At 43.7% G+C, this 20,593-nt stretch overlaps 1 protein-coding gene across 7 annotated transcripts in view; it reads left to right on the forward strand.

Annotated features, from left to right (window-relative positions):
• The window catches only part of MAPKAP1 (MAPK associated protein 1), a 260,508-nt gene that overhangs the window by 115,313 nt on the left and 124,602 nt on the right, over nucleotides 1–20,593 (forward strand). For all 7 annotated transcript variants that reach the window (XM_055143452.1, XM_055143447.1, XM_055143457.1 and 4 more), the window contains one exon: nucleotides 14,908–15,080. In XM_055143452.1, coding sequence (XP_054999427.1) covers nucleotides 14,908–15,080 — 173 coding nt within the window. The remainder of the gene's footprint in view (nucleotides 1–14,907; nucleotides 15,081–20,593) is intronic.

The raw sequence follows: 20,593 nt of genomic DNA on the forward strand, positions 1-20,593 counted from the left end.
AAGTGGGCATGAACTCCACATTACTTTTTTATTTTTTTGCTTTTTGGATCACACCCGGCGAGGTTCAGGGGTTACTCTTTACTCCTGGCTCTGCACTCAGGAATTACTCCTGGCGGTGCTGGGGGACCATATGGGATGCTGGGAATCGAACCCGGATTGGCTGTGTGCAAGGCAAACACCTTACCCACTGTGCTATCACTCCAGCCCCTGGAGTAGCTTTTTAATTGGGTGGCAGCTTTGGGGTGTGGATGTGACTACCTAGGCTTCCGGAAGTACAGAGAGGTGGGAGAAATAGCCCATTCCTACCCCGAGAAAGCCTGGAGATTTCAGTCACAAAACCCGCATACTGGAATTGTCAACCATGAGTGGGGTTCGAGATTAACTACGCCTTTTGATCTCTTTCGAGATTTATTTATGGGTCTCTGAAATAAGACCAATAAATGAGCTTGTATAGCTGAGCCGAAGGTAGTTTGTGGGCATGGCTCCCACATACCTAACTTTTGGCTGTTTAATTTCTTGGTAAACTTGGTCCCAAGTTGTTGGGGTCTGACCAAAGGCACATTGGCAATTTTGGGGTGTCAGGAAGCCTGAAGGCACCATCAGGCTGCTGATGAACTCGCCCCACAGGTACAGGTTGGCCAACTGGCAGTACGGTATCTCGAATACTGCCTTTCTTTCCCCAAAAAAACACCTTTTTTAAATCTAGTAGAGGGCAACATAAACTCCATGAGTGAATGCGATACTCTGAGTGAATGCCATATTCAATGCCAACTGCTGAGGAATTTGCCCTGCCCTTTACAGAAGTTCCTTGAAAGCTTCTTGCAAGACTGGTTTCACGGCTGTGAATCCCTTAAACTGTTGCCTGTCGCTGAAACTCATTTCTTCAAATCTGAACGGTAGCCTCGCTGGAGAGCGTACTCTTGGTCAGCTGTGCATCTCATTGAGTTTTTGTCCTACATCCCTCCATTCTCTTTTGTCTTGTGCAGTCTCATTTGATAGCTCTCTGTCCATCTAAGGAGCTTGCCTGTGTATGTACGTGCCTGTGTTGATCCTGCCGCTTGCAGTATTCTGTCTCTGGTTTTTGTCTTCCGAGAGCAGTGTGTTCTGGAGTCTTCCTATTTGAAGTTTGTTTTTGCTGCGCCCATAGTTGCACCCCTCAACTTCGGGGAATTTTTGCCTTTTCTTTTTTTTTTACTGTTTTTTGTCAGACTTTCCTTTCTCTTCTTCAGAGACTTAGCTGACTTTTCTATTGTTTGTTAAGCTCAGCCCATAGAGCCCTGACGTGCTGTTCATTTCTTCCTTTTGCTGTTTTCTGTGGTTTCTTCCATCTCATCTTGGAGCACCTTAATCTTTTTCTGTTATTCTGTTGCTCAGGGCTTCTGTAGAGTTTTTACTTATTTTCTTTTAATATCACCTATCATATTCTTCATTTCTATTTGTAGTTTTCTCATTTCTACTCATACTTTCTTGCTGTGCTACCTGTGTCATCCTTTCTTTGAGCTCATTAAACGGGCTCACAGGGGTGTCAGTAAAGTCATCGCCTGAGGACTGACTGAGCTGCTCGGTGCAGGTTGTGCTCCGTTTTTGCTTATTGACTCTGGTGGGTTTTCCTCTCCGCTGAGTTTGCTGAGCTCCTACCAGGCGGGGGGGTGAATCACTGCAGTTATTTCCCCTGGAGGACTCAAAGGAACGAGCTAGGAATTGCTCTTCTCCTTTCCTGTCCATCCTCACCCAGCGGCAGGAAGTATAACTCTGAACAGTGTGAAATTTGATGAATAGCAATAACAACGTCTTTTTAAAAAGACAAGTCTGTGATTGTGGGGGAAAATCAGTAAATTAGAAAGTAGATTAAAAAGTTCCTGTGTCGTGGGGGGAACAATAGGAAACCTATCAAAAAACCAATGATTCTTCAGCACTTACCAGGACTGAAGCACCTCCCGGTGTTTCAGGACTGGACAGAGTGCTTTACATTCATATTATCATTAATAATTTTAGCGGGTCCATGGAGAGGTACTTTTTTTTTTTTAAATTTTTTATTGTGGAAAGTTACAAAGTTACAAAGTTTTCAGGTTTAAATCTCAGTTATACAATGTTCGAATACCCATCCCTTCACTAGTGCTCATATTCCACCACCAAGAATCCCAGTATAGCTCCACCCCGCCCCCTCACACCCCAAACCCCCCCACGCCCCTAGCCCCCCCCTAAGCCCCCCCCCGCCTGTGTAACTAATAAATTTCACTTTACTTTCACTTTGATTGCATACAATATTTCAACAAAACTCACTATTATTGTTTGGAGAGTCTATGGAGAGGTACTTTTATAGTCCTCCTGAAATGGCGTATCAGAGATGTTAAATAAAATTTCAAAGGACGCACAGTAAGTATCTTTGCTGAGAGTTTGAACCCAGGGTTTTCAGACTCCAGGGCCTGTAACTCCTGCACCAGACTTCCTTCATGAGCTCCTAATAATATAATCGGGATCCTGGAGTTAACCAAATCAGAACTTGACCTTGTTAAAGAAGAGTGGCAGTTGATGTTCATAATAATAAAAGCTTAATGGAACCAAGGTTGGTGATTCAAAAGAAATTAATGAGATTTTGTCAATTTTATTTTAAACTTAACTTGTCATAAAATACAATGTTCCATGATAAACTGTAGAAATGTTTTTGACAAATTAACTTGACCACAGCCGCCAGATCATGGAGATGTTAATTTAATAGCCTTTAAGCATTCCAGATTTATTGAGGGTTAAGATAGCGCTACAAAGACCAGCCTCATTCTGAATGGATTTGCCATAGAATTTTATACAAAATCTGTTCATAAACTTAATGTTGCCATTTTGAATGTAAATTCCTGTGTTCTTTCACCAAACTGGTAAAACCAGGATGTCATGGAGCCCCAAATGCTGCAACTCTTGTGACTTCCCTCCTCCTATCTCCTCAAAATTCTCATGTTGTCCCTATTTTTCATGGCCTGTTAAATCTGATGTAGACAAGATTATAGACAAGATTTAGGCCAGATTTTATTTAAAATTATTACTCTGATTAGATGGAGTTCTTTATTAATCATAAGATTAATGAACATTTGAGGCCTCTGTATCAAGCCTGGTCACCAAGTTATGAAAGACGAGGTCCCAGGAAGAATATCAGTCAGTCTGTTAGTCTTGTCGAGGTGGTTGGAGAGGAAGGCATTGTGAGATGAAACTCAGCCGTTGCTTTAAAAGAGTTAACTTTTGAAGTCTATAAATAACTCTTCTTTTTCACCAATTTATATCATTACATTGTCTGAATATACTGATGTATTATTTCTGCATTAAAATTACATATAATGATCTACTTGTACAGTTGTGACTAATGGAATAATGTTGTCTGCTTTTTGTCTCTTGAATTGCAAAAGTCAAGCTGTACACTCTTATTTCCTTTTCTTGACAGAGAACTTGAACACTTAGCAGTAGGTTTGAGATCAGATAATCACTTTATAACCAGCAAATCTTTAGATTGAATAGTATGGCTAACTGAATCTCCCATGCTTAAGTTAAGACTTAATTCAGGGCAGGAGAAATAGTACAGTAAGTAGGGCACATGCCTTGCATATGCCAACCTGGATTTCATCCTCAGTCTGGGTCCCCAGACTCTCGAAGGAGTGATCCCCGATTACCACTGTTACCCGAGCCCTCGCCTCCCAAAAAGATTTGGTTCCGTTAACTCACCTAATATGGGTATTTCTTAATTCAAGATTATTTTGAACTGAATGCCATTTTTTTGTTCTTTCTGTCTTCCCTAATTTGGAAATCTATCAGATGCATAATTTTGAAATTAACTTTACAATAGGAATTGCATAATTTATTACTGAATAAGATACTAGATACAGAAAAAAACTATTCGATGTAATGTTCTTGTTTGGTTTGGGCACCACACCTGGCTGTGCTGAGGCTGACTTCTAGCTCTGCAGTGAGGCATCACTCCTGGTGCTTCTCGGGACCATCTGGGGTGCTGGGGATTGAAGTCGGTGCCATGTGCAAGGCAGGTGACTCAACCATTATACTGTCTCTTCAGACACAGATGTAATAATGTCTTTTAAAAATATCTTTTAGTAGTACTAGGAATTGAACCAAGGGTCTCAGACACACAAGGAATGTGCTGTAAACCTGAGCCATATCCTCAGCCCGGATGTAATGCCTCAATTCATGATTGTATTCAGATTCTCTGTACTTATTCATTTTCTCTATGTTCAGGAAAATATCATGTAGAGTCAAATGACTCCCAGGTTACAAAAGCATAACATTTGTTAAGTCTTCCTGTGTCCATACAAAAAGGACTTGCTCTGAATAAACTATGCAAAGAACTTAAGGAGAAGAGAAAAACATTATTTACAAGTCAACAGAACACTAAGAAAGAAGCTACAAATAAACAAAGAGGAATAGGAGCACTGTAACGGGAGTAACCCAATAAACCTAAATTACTGAGGCTATGTTATCCTACAATTGGGGGAGTTTCAGAGGGTTGTGGTGGAGGGATATCGGCACTTTGGTGGTGGTGATGGAGTGGCATGACACATTTTGAAAGAGATTTGAAATTGTGTCCTTAAAAGATATAATCTTGTAAACCAGCATTACCTGAAATAGAAACAAACAAACAAAAAAATCCCTGAAACATAAAGAACTAAATTAGAGTATAGTGGGTAGGGCACTTACCTTACATGCTGCTGACCCAGGCTTGGTCCCTAGCATAGCATACGGCTTGCCCTAGAGTGACTCCAGAGTGCAAAGTCAAGAATAAACCATGAGGGGCTAGAGCAATAGCACAGCAGGTAGGGCGTTTGCCTTGCATGCGGCCGACCTGGGTTCAATTCCCAGCATCCCATATGGTCCCCTGAGCACCGCCAGGAGTAATTCCTGAGTCCATGAGCCAGGAGTAACCCCTGTGCATCGCTGAGTGTGACCCAAAAAGGAAAAAAAAAAAAGAATAAGCCATGAGTCCTGAACACCACCAGATGCGGTCCCAAAGGAAGCCCCCAAACAACTATGCTGATTTGGAAGACAGATTTGAGACACATTTCAAAGGCATTTGGATGTAGATGAGGTGGGAAGGGGGTTCTTAGCTTGAGCAGCAGAGTAAATGCTGAAAGTTTCGAATGATCAGATAGAGAGTGAGTCTAGCTGATAAAGTTAACAGCAGTCTTGGACATGTTGAGTTTGAAATTCTTGCTGCATTTGCAGAGAGCCATCTAGCCATAAAGAAACCACATTCATGAATTGCATTTGTTTGGAGTAATGGTTTTGCTACTAAAAGTAATTTTCTTTTTGTTCTAGAACCTGAATTGGAGACTTCTTGGTTAGTGTAAAGGTTCATAATTTATTTGGCCTCTCACCCTTTGTGCAGAAAAAAAAAAGAAATCACTCACCACCTGCCTGGAAATCTACATTCTCCCCCTCCCTCTCCGCCCATGAAAGCTGCTATCTCTTTTCTCATTTTCTATTTTTATTGTTTTAATTTTTTTCAGGCATACAATCTTCCCACTTCCACTCCCACTGCCCCTTACCCCCATCGCGCTCTTGCTAACCCCAGATCCATTCCCACCCCCCAATTAAATTATTAAGGTTAATTGCTGTAGTTTGGCCCCAGGCTTATGATAATGTTGTATGTAGTGTTGGATCTAGTGGTTTAGATATATACCAGTACTCCCTATACACTTCAAAGCCCCATGACCCGAGCCTCTGTTACTACCAGCTTCCCCCTCCATTTCTCTCTTCCCGTGGGATTTTTGTTTTGTTGATCTTGAGTCAGCCTTGTGCCCCCTTTGGTACCTACTACTATCCCCTAAATCATGTTATTCTCTTACCAGAGTTAGGGAGAACACCTAGTGTATGACTCTGTCCTTCCGACTCACCTTATGTCCATCCTTCATTTCCATCCATGTTGCTGCAACCCGCATGAGTTCATCCTTCCTCATATCTGAGTAGTATTCCACAGTGATTGACCCCAATGCTGCATTATCCTCTTGGGCACATGGGTTCTTTCATAACCGAGCTGTCACTTAGTGCTGCAATGAGTATAGTTGGGCATTTATCTTTTCAAATGGATGCTTTCGCGTTTTGTGGGTAGAGGTATTTCTGATGGCAAAAGAAACATGGGCTAAAAATTTTCTAATGAAAAGAAAAGCTTCTTTCTTTATGTGAACAAACAACAGGCACCCACAGATTGTCCTGAGAATTGTATTTTCAACTCAGAATAGTCTTGAGTTTCTTCAATAGGCTTCAGATGCCCCTGATACATGCTATGTTCTTTATAATTTCTGCTGGAATCTTAAGGTAGGCTACATATCCAATACTAATCCTCTCTTTTTCTACCCCAATTTTTTTTTTATCCTACCCAAATTCTTAAACCTTGTGTGGTAGTTATTTTTTTATCCCCTTTTTGGTTCTAATTTTAATATCTAGTATGACTCCAGGTTTTTGTTTCTGGTTATAAAAATAAAATTCATGTCTGTTATAGGAAATGCAGAGAAATAGAAAGCAGAAAATCAGAGTTACTCATGATACCATGTCACAGAAAGAACAACCTTTAATGGTTTTGCTTATTGGTACTATGGTTATTTAAGTACAGTAAATCTCTTTTCCTTGGACTAACGGTTCTGTTGGATGAAGTGTAAATTTTTGTATACAGAGAGACTGCCTGTTCTCTTTATTCTGGGTTGCTTCTGGGCTCTCAGCTGCCTGCACTTTCCCTTCATAGGGCTTTTATCCCGCTGTACAATGTAGACTTTCAGCAGACCAGGAGTTTATGAGGGTTTGCATTGTGTCTCACTTGACTGTGTCTTCCGGACCTGGCATGCGTTTCAGTGGGTGTTGGTTGAATAGACAAGTAACTGAAAAGGAGTTTTTCCCATCTCTATGTTGACCCCTTACTGTGCCCCCCATTTACCTAATTCTGGTTTATGGAACATGTAAATTGCCATGCCCTCCTATGATCCTTGTTTATTGCTCATTGTTTTTGAATAGTTACATGTTAGGTCTTTGGAATATTGCTTGCCTTGATGTGTGATGAATACTTTTAATCCTTTGGTCACCTTATTTTTTTTATAAGTTAATTACTTTCTATTATGTTGATGGATTGTTTTATGTTTTAGATGATTTCCTCTAAATATTGCAGCACAGGGACTATTAGATAGAGTTAGCTGCCACCACCTTGATTTTTTTCAGAAGAGGCTCCTTATTAAAAAATGTATAATTTCAGACTTTGTGCAAGGCACTTTTTCCCGTGATCAGTGCCTCCAGATGGAATTAGAACATTAAAAAGATAAACGGTTTCATTCATTTAATAAGTATCTGCCATGTTTATTCTCATCGTTTTCAGCACACTTGCTATTTCACTGTGAAATAAAAAGTTAGATCAGGGGACTAATAGAGGTGCCTTCAAATGCCCTGCCCACGTTCCTCGCTTCCTGTGGAAGTTGGTCTTCAGTCAGCTGCGAGAACGAGGTTCCCTGGGCACGCGACCCTTGGCAGTTCTCCTGGGGCAGTGCTGCAGGTCGGGCTCCTGCAGGAGGGGCCGTAGGCAACACTTGGTGTGTTTGTGAGAAGAGGGAGTCGGGGGAGGGTTTCAAGCCTTGAAGAATAGGAATTAGAATAACTTTATGCATTTAGAATAATATGATTGCATTTAGAATAACTTCAGGGGAAGGAGGCATATCTGTTTAAACCAGGGACTTTGGAGACACACAGGCATGGATTTGAGTCCTGACTCACTCACTTTGGTTTGGGGGGTCTGGGTAGATGATTGGAGCCTGAGTTTTCTCAGCTGCAATGTAATGTGTTTATTACTTGCTTTATAAAATAAAAGCAAGGCTAGTCAAACGGCACCAGTGGATCAAATTAATGTTTGATGTTAGTTATATAAGAATTGGTATTTCTCTAAAAATACGTTCAAACTTTTTTACATCTCACTCTAATCAAATCTGGTATCTTCCTCTCCCCTGTCTCCCGGAGTGATAGAATAGTAGGGTACTAAGGCAGAACCAGGTCATAGCTGGCGTCCCTCTGTCGTCATCCACTACCAGGAAACAGACCCAAACTGGAATGGCAGGAGAGAGAATGGAGGAAACAAACATACACTGAATCCACATAGTGTGTCCTATAGGCATTTGAGTCACTCACGCTTTTATTTCAGTGTTCGACTGATGGGGGAGCAGGCAGAGTTGCTCCGGCCACGAACAGTGCTAGCCACGTATGTCGAGTCAGAAACGAAGCAGACGGAATTTTGATTGCCTTCATGGAAACGCAGATGCTAGAGGAAAAACATGCTTGGATATTGTTTGTAATAGCTAATAACGGATTGTTAATGCCGTGAAGGAAATAAACAAGTTTCTGTGGGAGAGAATAGCTGTGGAAGGCTTCCTCTGTAGGGCTATCGGTGAAGGTTTCTCTGAGGAGGTGTTATATGAACCGGGCCTTGCACACCTGCCACAGCAACTCAAGGGCGCGTCTTAGAGGTTACAGAGATAATGAGGAAGTCTCCTGGAGAGAGTGCAGAGCGCCACAGCGGCCTGTGAGTGCGAGGGGCAGGCAGGCACATCCACACAGACGCACTCACGGGGCACGTCTCGGTCAGTAGAGCGGAAGCTTGGGAAGCTGTCAGCAGAGTGGCAGGGACTCTGAAGAGCCAGACGGGCCCCTTAATCACACAGTGCTTTGCTGAATCCAGTGATGCCATGCTTTTTCTTTTTTTTTTTTTTTTCTTTTGCTTTTTGGGTCACACCCGGCGATGCACAGGGGTCACTCCTGGCTCTGCACTCAGGAATTACTCCTGGCGGTGCCAGGGGACCATATGGGATGCTGGGAATCGAACCCAGGTCGCCTGCGTGCAAGGCAAACACCTTACCCGCTGTGCTATCACTCCAGCCCCCATGCCGTACTTTTTCTTTAAAGTACAGTGGACACCATGTACTGAAGAACTCTTGCAGATGAATTTGATCAGATTTGAGTTTTACTTTATTTGTGGGTTTTTGCTGGTGATACTCACTGGCTCTGTACTCGGAAATTGTTTCTGGCAGTACTCGGGGGACCATATGGGATGCCGGGGATGGAACCCTACTGTACTATACCTCTCCAGCTCCCAGATTTGAGGGTTGTTTATTTTAAAATCAAACTTGGAGGCTGGGGAGATTGTTTAGAGGGATAGAGGTCATGCTGTCATGTGGGAGCCGCAGATTTGGTTCCCAACATTGACCCCTGACACTTATGGTTCCCTGAGCATCACAGGCTGTGCCCATACCAAAAAAAAAAAAATCTGTGTTCTGAGAATGAATTGAAATAGGGAAGAATATAGGAAGGATGTCAGACTGGGATCTCTTCGAAATCTCCTGGTACCTGGTGGCAGTGGAGATGAAGAAACGTGAAGTGGATTTGAAATCTTTATTTTTCCAATTTTTAAAGTTAGGCTGGAGAGGTAGCAGAGAGTTAAAGCACTTGCCTTACATGCAGCTGACCCCAGTTTGATTGCCAACATGCATGATCCCCAACTATTGCTAGGAGTAACTGAGAGCACAGAGCTGGGAGTAGCTCCCTGAGCACTGTCAGCTGTGGCCCAAACTTCACCCCCCAAATCATAATTAAACTGTGGTAAAATTTACTTTACATGCAATTCATATTGTAACTCATTTAAATATGCAATTCTGTAGTTCCCAGTATGAACACAGTGTATTTTGTGCAACTCTTACCTCTTCACGCTTGAACTTTTTATTAACCCCCGAAGGAAGCTAATTCCCAGCTCTTTCACACTCTGCCAGTCAGTAACTACCTTCCAGTCTCTGGGTTTGCCTCTTCCTGACATTTCATATCCATGAATAGACTCACAGAACAGGTGACCTTGTCTCTAGTCTTTTTCTCTGAGTAGAAGTTTCCGAGGCTCACCCACGTTGTAGTGTGTCGAAGCTCTTCACTCCTTGGGTGGCAAAATGAGGTTTCATTGATGGCTTTTGTTTATCCAGTCATTAGTTGTTCAGGGTTGGGTTGTTGTTTTTACACTTTAGTTAATGTGAATAGTTGCTAGAAGTGCTAATATATGAGTTTAAAAAGAATACTCTGGGGCCTATACACAGTGGTGGTGTTTGTCCTGGTGGCGTGGGGGCATCAGGGTCATGCCTGCTGGTGCTGGGGGACAGCCAGGGCTCCCGTGAGTGCTGGGAGGGGCCCGCTGTGCCAGATGTTGGGCCTTGGGCCTCCAGACACAAGGCATGTTCTGCCACTTCAGCTGTATCCCTGGCCCACAATTTTCTTTATGAGTATATGTGTTCATTTCTCTTGAATATATAATACCTAGAAATGGAATGGCTGAGGCATACGGAACTGATCACTTCATGAGAAATAGCCAGCTGATTTCCCACATGATTGCATCACCTTAGCTATTCCCTAGCAGCGTATGTGAGTTCCAGTTTTGCTGTATCCTCACTAATCTTTCTGTATTTTTTTTTAAAAAGAATCATATGTGTGTAGTGGATGTGAAGCCATATCTCATTGTGATTTTGATGTACGTTTTCCCACTGAATGATGACATTGAACAACTCACATGTTTTTCTGGCCATTAGTTTATTTTCTTTGGAGAAGTGTCTCTTAAAATAACACTCATTTTAAAATTAGATTGCTTGTCTTTTTATCGGGCTATAAGGATTCTTTTTATATTCCAGATCACTGTTTCTCAACTGTTTTTCTGACCATGGCCCGCTTCTAATGTTGTTTCCTTTCTGTCCCTCATCCTGCCAGTTGACCCCCTACTCTCATGTTGTACGCCCCATTTATGTGATTTTTTTCCCCTGTGACCCCCCACACACACATACACACACACTCTCACATACTTGGAATTTCCTAGGGCTCTACAAGGGGCAATGTTACCTAAAGTGAGAAACATTGTTCTAGATAGTAGACTTTTTTTTTTTTTTTTTTTTTTGCTTTTTGGGTCACACCCAGCAATGCTCAGGGGTTATTCCTGGCTTTGCAGTCAGGAATTGCTCCTGGCAGTGTTTGGGGGACCATATGGGATGCCGGGGATCGAACCAGGGTCGGCCGCATGCAAGGCAAATGCCCTACCCACTGTGCTATCGCTCCGGCCCCGATAGTAGACTTTCTATCTTCATGATTTCTAAATTTTTTCTCCTATTATATGGGGTATCTTTTAACGTATTTTTCTTTTTGATAAGGAGTCAGACCCAGTAGTGCTCAGGTAGAACTCCTGGTTCAGTATTGGGGATCAGTCTCCTAGGTGCTGGGGGTGACCACGTGGTGCAGGCATCTACCCAAGGCTCCCTGCATGCAAAAAAAATGCACACTAACACTGAGTTAGTGTTACCCGGCCCTCTGTACAACTTCTTGATGGTGTTGAGGCAGAATGACTTTGTATTTTGTTGTTGTTAAGAAGCAGGATTTAAGGCCCAGAGTGCTAGAACAATGGGGAGGGCATTTGCCTTACATGCGGCTGGCCTGGGTTCAATGCCCGGTATCCCATATGGTCCCCTGAGCACTACCATGAGTGATTTCTGAGTGCAGAGCTAGGAGTAACCCCGGAGCATCACTGGGTGTGGCCCCAAAAAGCTTTTCTTTCTTTCTTTCTTTCTTTCTTTCTTTCTTTCTTTCTTTCTTTCTTTCTTTCTTTCTTTCTTTCTTTCTTTCTTTCTTTCTTTCTTTCTTTCTTTCTTTCTTTCTTCCTTTTTCTTAACAAAGCAGGATTTAAGGATTTATTTTGATGGGTAGGATGGGGTGGTTGAATGCTGAAAATTTTGTAGTTTTTAAGATCATTTTTCCTCTTCCATTATTGCGTATGCGTTTAATACTATATTAAAGAAGTCAGTGCCTAGTTCAAAATCATAAAGGGTTTTACATTTAATTTCCTTCTAAGAGAGTTATAGTTTCAACCTTACATTTCAAGTCTTTCTCCCGTTTTGAGTTAATATTTGTATAGGGTGTAAAATGGGCATTACGGTCAGTTCTTAGGATGTGGCTACCCAGTTGTCCCAGCATCGTTTGTTGAAAAGACTGTGGTTTCTCCTCCGAAACATCTTTGAAGTAGATGCACTAGAATCCAATGAGGAGGTAGGTTGGCAATATGAAGGAGAAAGAATGAAGGTTAATAAGCACCCCCTGGGTGGGGGTGGTAGCACTTATTGAAGTGAGGGAGATTTATTTATGATTTATGGTGGGAAGAAGTGGTGGATAAGTCCGAAGTTTTAAGATGTGACCTTAAATTTAAGTTGCTTGTACCACGTCTGCATGTTGTGTAGACAAGTTGACATGTGAGTTTGGAATAATGAGAAGGAAGTTTGAGGTGGAGATAAGTTTTGGATATCACCGGGATGTAAACTGTATTAGTGCATGGGACAGTAAGATTGTGTAGGGGGGAAATTTAGGGCAGGTGGATAAATAGACAGACCAAAGACAGCCCAATCAAGAGGCCCCAACACGCTGACAGATAATCTGGAAGGGGGAGGAATCTGTCAAAGCCTGAGGAAAGAGCAAGGAGGAGAAAAGCCAAGAGTATATGTCACTAAAGCCATCAGAGAAGAGGCCGATGACACAGGAGAAAATTGAGCCAGAGAGAGAGTGCAGAGAGAAGGTGCTTGCCACTGACCCCAGTTAGGTCCTCAGCACTACATGGGCAGCCCATGAGTACCACCAGGGTGACTCCTGAGCCCAGAGCCAAACCACCACCCACCTCAGCCCACCCAGAAGAGAGTGACATTCTTGTGAAAGTGAGAACCAAAGGGATACAAAGTACATGTGGAAAGGTTTGAGACAAGTGAAACTCTAGTGTAAGGTGACAGGGCGGGATTAAATTCAGGGAAGTTTGTGAATTTACTGATGGGAGGGTAAGAGATTTTCTCTTCAGGCTCTTCATGAAGAGAATTTGGATTTGTTGGCAGTGCAGAAGTGAAAAAAATGGAGTCGGAGGTCTGGGGTAGTTGATGGAAAATTTGAGAATGCCAGAAAAGTATTCAGTGAGTGGTCTTGGGAGGGGACGAGTAGTGGGCTTGCTGTGGGGTTTTTCACCTTCCTTTGCTGCCGTTGGCGCTGGTACGCTGAGCCGTGGGCGTGTGCACTGCCGTCCAGCATCCGTACTGTGCTCCCAAATCACGCTCCTTTAGCCACGTACTTCACTGCACATGCCTGCTGGCAGTGCTCTGTACACTGTGAGGCCACCAGGGGTCCCAGACAACAGCCACAGAACTACACTCGGCACACAGGCAGCTTTAGCCTCAGACTGGAAACCTCAGGCCTCCGGGCAGGCAGCTTGTGCTATCTCTCTCTCTCTCTCCCTCTCCCTCTCTCTCTCTCTCTCTCTCTCTCTCTCTCTCTCTCTCTCTCTCTCTCTCTCTCTCTCTCTCTCTCTCTCTCTCTCTCTCTCTCTCTCTCTCCTCTCTCTCTCTCTCTCTCTCTCCCTCCCTCCCTCCCTCCCTCTGTCCCCTCTCTCCCTCTCTCGCACTCCCTCTCTCTGAGCCTGCATTGTGGAGTGTCTTGAGATTTGTCATGAATTTAAGGTAAAATCACTCTGGACAATTCTGTGGCTTTTCTTTAGTGATATTAAGTTGGGGGATGCAGTGTTGGGTTTTTCTAAGGTTCGTTTTCTTCAGCTGAGTCCAGTGGAGGAAGAGAACATTAAAATGCTATTCATGAAAGAAGAATTATAATGTGTCATATAATTTAGAGGTGGCATGGGGGCAGGGTGACTGATAGTTAAAAAGTGGTGGGCTATAGATTGTTGAAGAATTTGAAGGAATTCTTGAACAGATGTTCTAATTTGAGTTTTCGAAGTTGGTGCAAACCTCTGATATACACAAGAAAGTAATTTGGATTGGAGTGGATGGTTTTGGGGATGGCATGTTCTAGGGATTGTGACACTTGGGTCTTACCTGACTTTTCCCTTAGACACCATTATCAAGAATGGTGACAGGAGTTGGGGAGGGAGAGGGAGCTGTGAAGCCAGGCGCTGGCCTTCCTGGAGGAAGGGAATGGCGTGGGAGGCTGGTGGACTCAGGCTCAGATGAGAGAAAACTCAGTGTGGCTGGAGAGCTCGGACCTCAGAGGAACAGGATTTTTGCATGAAAAGAAGAAACAGTGATTTAGAAATAGTAGGTACAAGCGTGTCCACTCCACCTTCTAGCCTGGAAGAGTGGCGGCTGAGAAAGACAGAAGCGCCACAGTTTCTGGACAGACGAATGAGCAGATTTCTCAGTGGCCAGCAGATCTCAGTTGAGGATAAGAGTTGGAATTTTTTAAGGTGAGGATTTTTGGAAGTTTGCTGATTAATGCAGAAGTTCATGAGAGGAGTGGAGCTGGACTGGGCAGTAGAGGATTGTGGGTGGGGCAGCTAGGGCAGTAATGAAAGACCAGGAGCCCCTGGATGCCAGCGTACGTGTATATGAAGGAATTAGCTTCCTGCAGTTTCTGGGAAAACAAGCTCTTGTTTGGTGCTGCAGGCCTGCCTGCTTCCTCGGGAGCATGGCTGCTTCCCGTGCAGCACATCCCCGGGTCTCTAGCAGTGCTGTGACAATTTTCAGGTGAGGCCGCTGATGCCAGAGTCCAATGGCACCTTTTCCAAGATCACACTCAGTAAGTGGCAGAGCGAGTCTCCTGACACTAGCCATCGAGTCTGGACTAATTTGCTCGTATCAGTTGTGTTCATTTACCCCATTGCTAGCTGGGCTAAATCCATGGAACCACTAGAAAACAAAATTTTTAAAAAATCCTAAAGCTGGACAGTATAGTGATTCCACTTGGGAACTTTTTCAGGCTCCTAAGTGGGTCTGTCCAAATGGATAGGGGGTGGCTGAGCTGCAGGAGTTGGGGAGTATCCTTGTGTTCCAGAAGGCTCTGCATGACCGTCACTGTGTGCTTACGCTCTGGTTTGTTCTCTGTCCCCAGGGCCATGTGGGCACCACAGCAACTAAGAAGATTGACGTCTACCTCCCCCTGCACTTGAGCCAGGACAGACTGATGCCCATGACTGTGGTGACAATGGCCAGCGCCAGGGTGCAGGACCTGATTGGGCTCATCTGTTGGCAGTACACTAGTGAAGGACGGGAACCGAAGCTCAAGTAAGCTTTCTCTTTCTGTGGCGATCTACCCCGACCTCCTGTGCTATTACCTATTAACTTTTCTGGATAGAGGCCTCAAAACTGGATCTCCCCATGAATCTAGATCAGTTACTCACTAGATCTTGGATCTGTGTAACTGAAGGAATTGGCTTGCAAAATAGACGTAGAGGTTTGTGAATTTGTCATGAGGAAATGTATATAATTGTTTCTGAACGCTTTAACAGTGTTTGCTGATCAGAAGAGCACAGAGGGGAGGAGAGGGAATCTGTGTTTATCAGTCACCCAGCAATGCACTGAGCACGATGCTGGGCGCTGCACCTGATAATCTGGCCTGGTTCTCCCAGCTCTCTGTGCGGGGAGCATTAGACGTCTCATTCTTAGGGGACTTGAGGTCTCAGAGCTGTTTCTTGCTGAAACATACGTATGTCAGTGGGTGATGACCCGGTTAGTATTTGATTCCTGATCTGTCTGATGCCAAGGTTTTTGTTCTTTTTTTGCATTCTTTCATTTTAGACTGAATCATACTTTTCTCCCATCATCAAATCAGTCACTAAGCTTGAGCCCTCATTTCACAATTCCCTTTAAAGAAGTGTTTGAAAGTAGAAACTCAGTTCCTGTGAATATTAAAGGGCTCTGCTGCTTCTGTTGTTTTTTTCACGCTAGAATTTCTGATCAGACAGGCAGCTCCTTTTTTATGTGCTGGGGATTATTCCCGGTCTTCGGGTTGGTGATACACAGGACGTAGTGGATGCTTTCATTTGGAAGTGGATTCTCACATGGACTTCTTCACATTCCCAGCATTAGTCTGGTCCAATCAGCTGTCAGGTTTGGGGTCCCCCACCTTTAGGTATATTGAATTTGCACAGAAAATTATTCTTTCAAGTTCTTAGTGAGATTGTCCTCCATTTCACCTGAATAAATTATGAATATAAAGATAATCTCTGTTGCTTCTATGGCAATAGAAAGCCCTTTTAACCAGAATTTCATCTAGATCCAAAAAGGGGTTGAGTTAGCAGCTCTGCTCAGGTTGAACTGTGGCACTGGCCCTGTTCGCAGGAGGAGGAAGCAGAGCGTTAGGCAGTGCTGTCAGGGTGCCGTTGAATTCACACGTGTTGTCCCAGCTGAGCCTGAGGGGAGCTGCTTGCCGAGGACGCTGAAAGCAGGTGAGACAAAGGCCCTTGCCCTTGATCACAGTCAGCCAGCCAGGAATTGAGCTGTCCCTGCACTTTCCTGCTGAGGAAGCCAGCGCTTAGAGAGGCTTTCCTACATCATGCAGTGTGGTGGAGTCGGTATTTAAACCCAGGGTCTCTCACTATTATATTATACTTCTTATAGGGAGATCTGTTATATGTGATATTAAAACATCTGTCAAGTTTGTACTAATTGCAGGCCGTGTGCTAGATCTCGACATACAGAAGTAGAAAAAGCAGTTCACGCCATCGAGGAGTGTTTGTGTAGGTAGCTAGGCAGTAATTATATAATAGCATGTAAAATCAGGTTCCAGAGAAGATCCTACCCCACAGAAGGATGAGAGTGAATTTTGGAAATCTACTTTAGGTGGATCTAAAGTGAAACCTGGAGGAGTTTAGAGGTTGAAAGGAGAGTGTCTAAGCAGAGGCAGTAGTCAGGACTTCTGCTTTTGATGACCCTTTAAGTTTATGCTTTAAATCTGCATGTCGTTCCAAGTGCACAGTTATGGCAGAAGAAGCGTGGGCATTCTTTAATAATAGAATAAACTTTCCTGTGAACTAGAAACAGAACTAAGCATAGAAATAGGCATAATGATCTGGAGGCCAGTTTCTTTAGGATGTTAATTTCCCAGGAGAGTGCTGTGAGAGAGTCTGCCAGTATATGACATGCTGTATTTCCTGAGGTGGTCAGGCCTCCAGTGGTCACTTCTGGGTGGGGAATTGTTTCATCCATCCTCCTGTGGGCTAAATAACTGCTGTTATTTTCTCAATATTAGTGATGTCTAGGCCTTGTTTGAGGGCAAGGGGCTAAGAGAAATCGGCTTCCTCCTCTGGGGAGAGTTGTCCTTCCTCTGAAAAGATAAGGGACTTAGAGTTTTGTTTTCTAGGGTGACAGGGACTAGAGATGGAAGTGTGACCTGGACCTGGCATGGTTTGACTAGACTTATGATCTCTTCCTAGTTTGAAAAGCACTTAGAAATTCAATGGAGGAAGAATAGTCTCTTCGACAAATGGTACTAAGGCAAATCGACTTCCTTAAACCAAAAAAATCAACTGTAAAGTAAATCTCATGTTTGTATAAAATTAATTCAAAATGAGTTGTGACTTAAATGTAAAAGATAAGTTTCGTACTTTTGTTGTTTTTTGTTTTTGTTTTTGTTTTGGGACCACACCTGGCAATGTCGGGTTACTTCTGGCTTTGCACTCAAGTATTTCTGGGGGAGGAGGGGCAGGGGCCACATCCGGCAGTGCTAAAGACTTAATCCTGGGTCTGTGCTCAGGGACCATTCCTAGCAGGGCTCAGGAACCATATGAATGCCAGGGATTGAACCCGGGTGGCCCGTATGCAAGGCATGTGCCTTGCTTGCTGTACTCTCTCTCCCGGTCCCAATAAATGTTATACTTACAGAAGAAAACCTAGGGAAAAATCTAGGGGCCTAGAGCTAGATTCGTTTCTCAAACTTGCTCTCTTTTTAGGAAAAAAAAATAAAAATCCTTCATACCCCCTTATTTAAGTGAACACTGCCCTCCACTTGCCCCGCTGGCCGTTATTGCCCTGAGGCCCCTGGGGGTGAAATTTCTTACTTTTAGGTTAGGGGCCTGAGAGTTAGCTCATGGGAGGCCCAGGTTCAATCCCTCCCTGGCACCATATATGGTTTCCCTGAGCACTGTTAGTGTGTCCAAAAAAAAAAAAAAAGACAAAAAAAAACGCAAAAACTAAAAAGAAAAAGAAGCATTTAGATGAAGAGTTATTTGTTGAGGGGCTGTCCCAAGCAGTGATCAGGAGGTCTAGGGGCCCTATCAGTGTGATTCTCCACCGACTGATTCAGCACAAAGGCTGAGGGGGCAGTGCTGCTCACTCCCTGCAGTGCAGGGTCACCCCAGGGGGCCTCTAGGACCACACCCGAAAAACCTGGATGCAGCCAGTGCTGCCTCTGGTGGTGCTCAGAGACCTTGGGGTGCTGGGAACGGAGCCCAGATAGGGCATGTGCCAGGCACACACCCTGACCACTCTACTCTCTCAGCCCCTACGTAGAGATACACATTTCTAACAGCATGCTCCAGTCTTTCGTCCCACCGCTGCCACCACAGCCAGGAGCATGCTCACTTCAGAATATGCTCACGTCCAGCGTGACAGAAAGGAGGTCTGGCTGGACCCCAGTGAAAGCACCAACGCCAGCTTCTGTCAGTAAATCTGGAAGCTGGTCAGTGGTGGCCCGAGAGTCCAGAAGCCCGTGACTGAGAGTTGCTGGGCTTGCAGCGCGCCTGAAAGACTAGCCTCCTGGCCTGGGAAGCACAGGGCTGTGCCCAACACTCATATGTCTACGAAGGAAAGTGGGATGATGAGGATGGAGATTCTGCATCCACGGCTCAGAAAACAGCAGTGGGTCTAAGAAGATGAGCTGCCATTTGTATAACAGCCTGTACATAAGAGTAGCCCTGTAGCACTGTTGTCCTGTTGTTCATCAATTTGCTTGAGTGGGCACCAGTAACATCTCCATTGTGAGACTTCTTGTTACTGTTTTTGGCATATCGAATACTCCACGGGGAGCTTGCCGGGTTCTGCCGTTCAGGCGGGATATTCTCAGTAGCTTGTCGGGCTCTCCGAGAGGGATGGAGGAATTGAACCCGGGTTGACCACGTGCAAGGCAAATGCCCTGCCCACTGTGCTAATTGCTCCAGTCCGTACATAAGAGTAAAGTTCAGAAACAAGCGAATTCTCATGGACCATAGCCACAAGCTGAAGACAAACAAGACTTGCAAGGTTTATATAAAATTGGCAAGATTTATTTCAAAGCTCTTAAAATTCAACAGTAAAAATTACAAGCAATCCAAGGGGACAGCGGACAAAGATATGAGCAGGCATTGGCCATTAGGGAATTTAAAACAAATCCTTTTATCAAACATGATGGCTTCTCAGTACCTGTATTGCAAACCATAATACAGAGAGAATGAGAAGGAAATTGTCTGCCATAGAGGCAGGTGGGGTCGGGGTAGGGGGATGGAGGGACACTGAGGACATTGGTGGTGGACAATGTGCACTGGTGGAGGGATGGGTGTTCGATCATTGTATGACTCAAACTCAAACATGAAAGCTTTGTAACTATAGTGCACAGTGATTCAATAAAAAAATAAAATAAAACACATCCTTTTGCCATGGCTAAAACAAAAAATAGTGATGATACCAATTGCCAACAACAACATGGAGAGAAGCTGGATCGTATCTCTCGAAGTTGGTAATGGGAATGGTATGGCATTCTGTGATATACTTGGCAGTTTCTTACAGACCGGACTTGTATTTTACCATAACAACTGGCAGTTACCCTTGGGGCACTTATTCCAGAGCACTGAAAATTCACACATAAATCTGTACATGAATGTTCATAGAAATTTTATATATAAGAGCAAAAGCAAGAAGTAGTCCAAATGTCCTTCCAGCAGGTCAGTCAGTTAATGCTGTGACCCAGCCAGACCGTGGCATAGTATTCAGAGTTGAAGAAGGGCAGAAGAGGCCAAACTTAAAAGAACTTGGATGACTTGTCTTAGTCTAAAAAGCCAACTCCCCTCCCCTACCCGCCCACAAAAAAACAGAATTAACTGTACATTGTATAATTATTTATAACTTTTATTATGTTTTAAGGACAATATCCTCAACATGGTAAAGTTTATACACATCAAGCACAGGTGTATGGTTAGAGGGAACACACGAGGAAGGGCTGTGGGGATTATTGTCGCTGCAAGAGCACTTTCTCCTCGTGGAACACTTCTGTATCCTGGGGGTGTTTACCTGAATCTACCCATGAGGCCAGAAGTGTGGAACCATGTACTCTCGAACACATACTCCATGTAAGAACTGACAACACCTGCATAAGATCTGTAGTCATGTGAAAATCATACCATTGTCATTTCCTGTCTTAATAATATGCCACAGTTAGTGAGATGTCAGCAATGAGGAAAATTTGAGTGACATCTTCAGGGACTATACATGTCCCATTTCCCCAACTTTCTGTGAATCTATAATCATTTCTAGGATAAAAAGTTTTTTTAAATGATATTTGCTTCCTATGTGCCAAATAGCAAAATAGTTCCTATCTACACATATTATAGTGGTCTATAGAATATCGAGGGTACAGATGCTCATAGACAAATATGAAGGTTACTGGGAAGACAAGATACATCCCTAAGAAGGAATCACAGTTAGGCCAACAGATTCTTTCTCAGTAATAATTAAATGCCAGAAGACATTGGAAAACCTTTAAAGCATTGAAGAAAAAATAACCCCAATTATATGATGATTCATGGCATTTTTGACAAGTGCTATGA

This window comes from Sorex araneus, chromosome 1, assembly GCF_027595985.1.
Source record: "Sorex araneus isolate mSorAra2 chromosome 1, mSorAra2.pri, whole genome shotgun sequence".
In the NCBI taxonomy this organism is placed as follows: domain Eukaryota; kingdom Metazoa; phylum Chordata; class Mammalia; order Eulipotyphla; family Soricidae; genus Sorex; species Sorex araneus.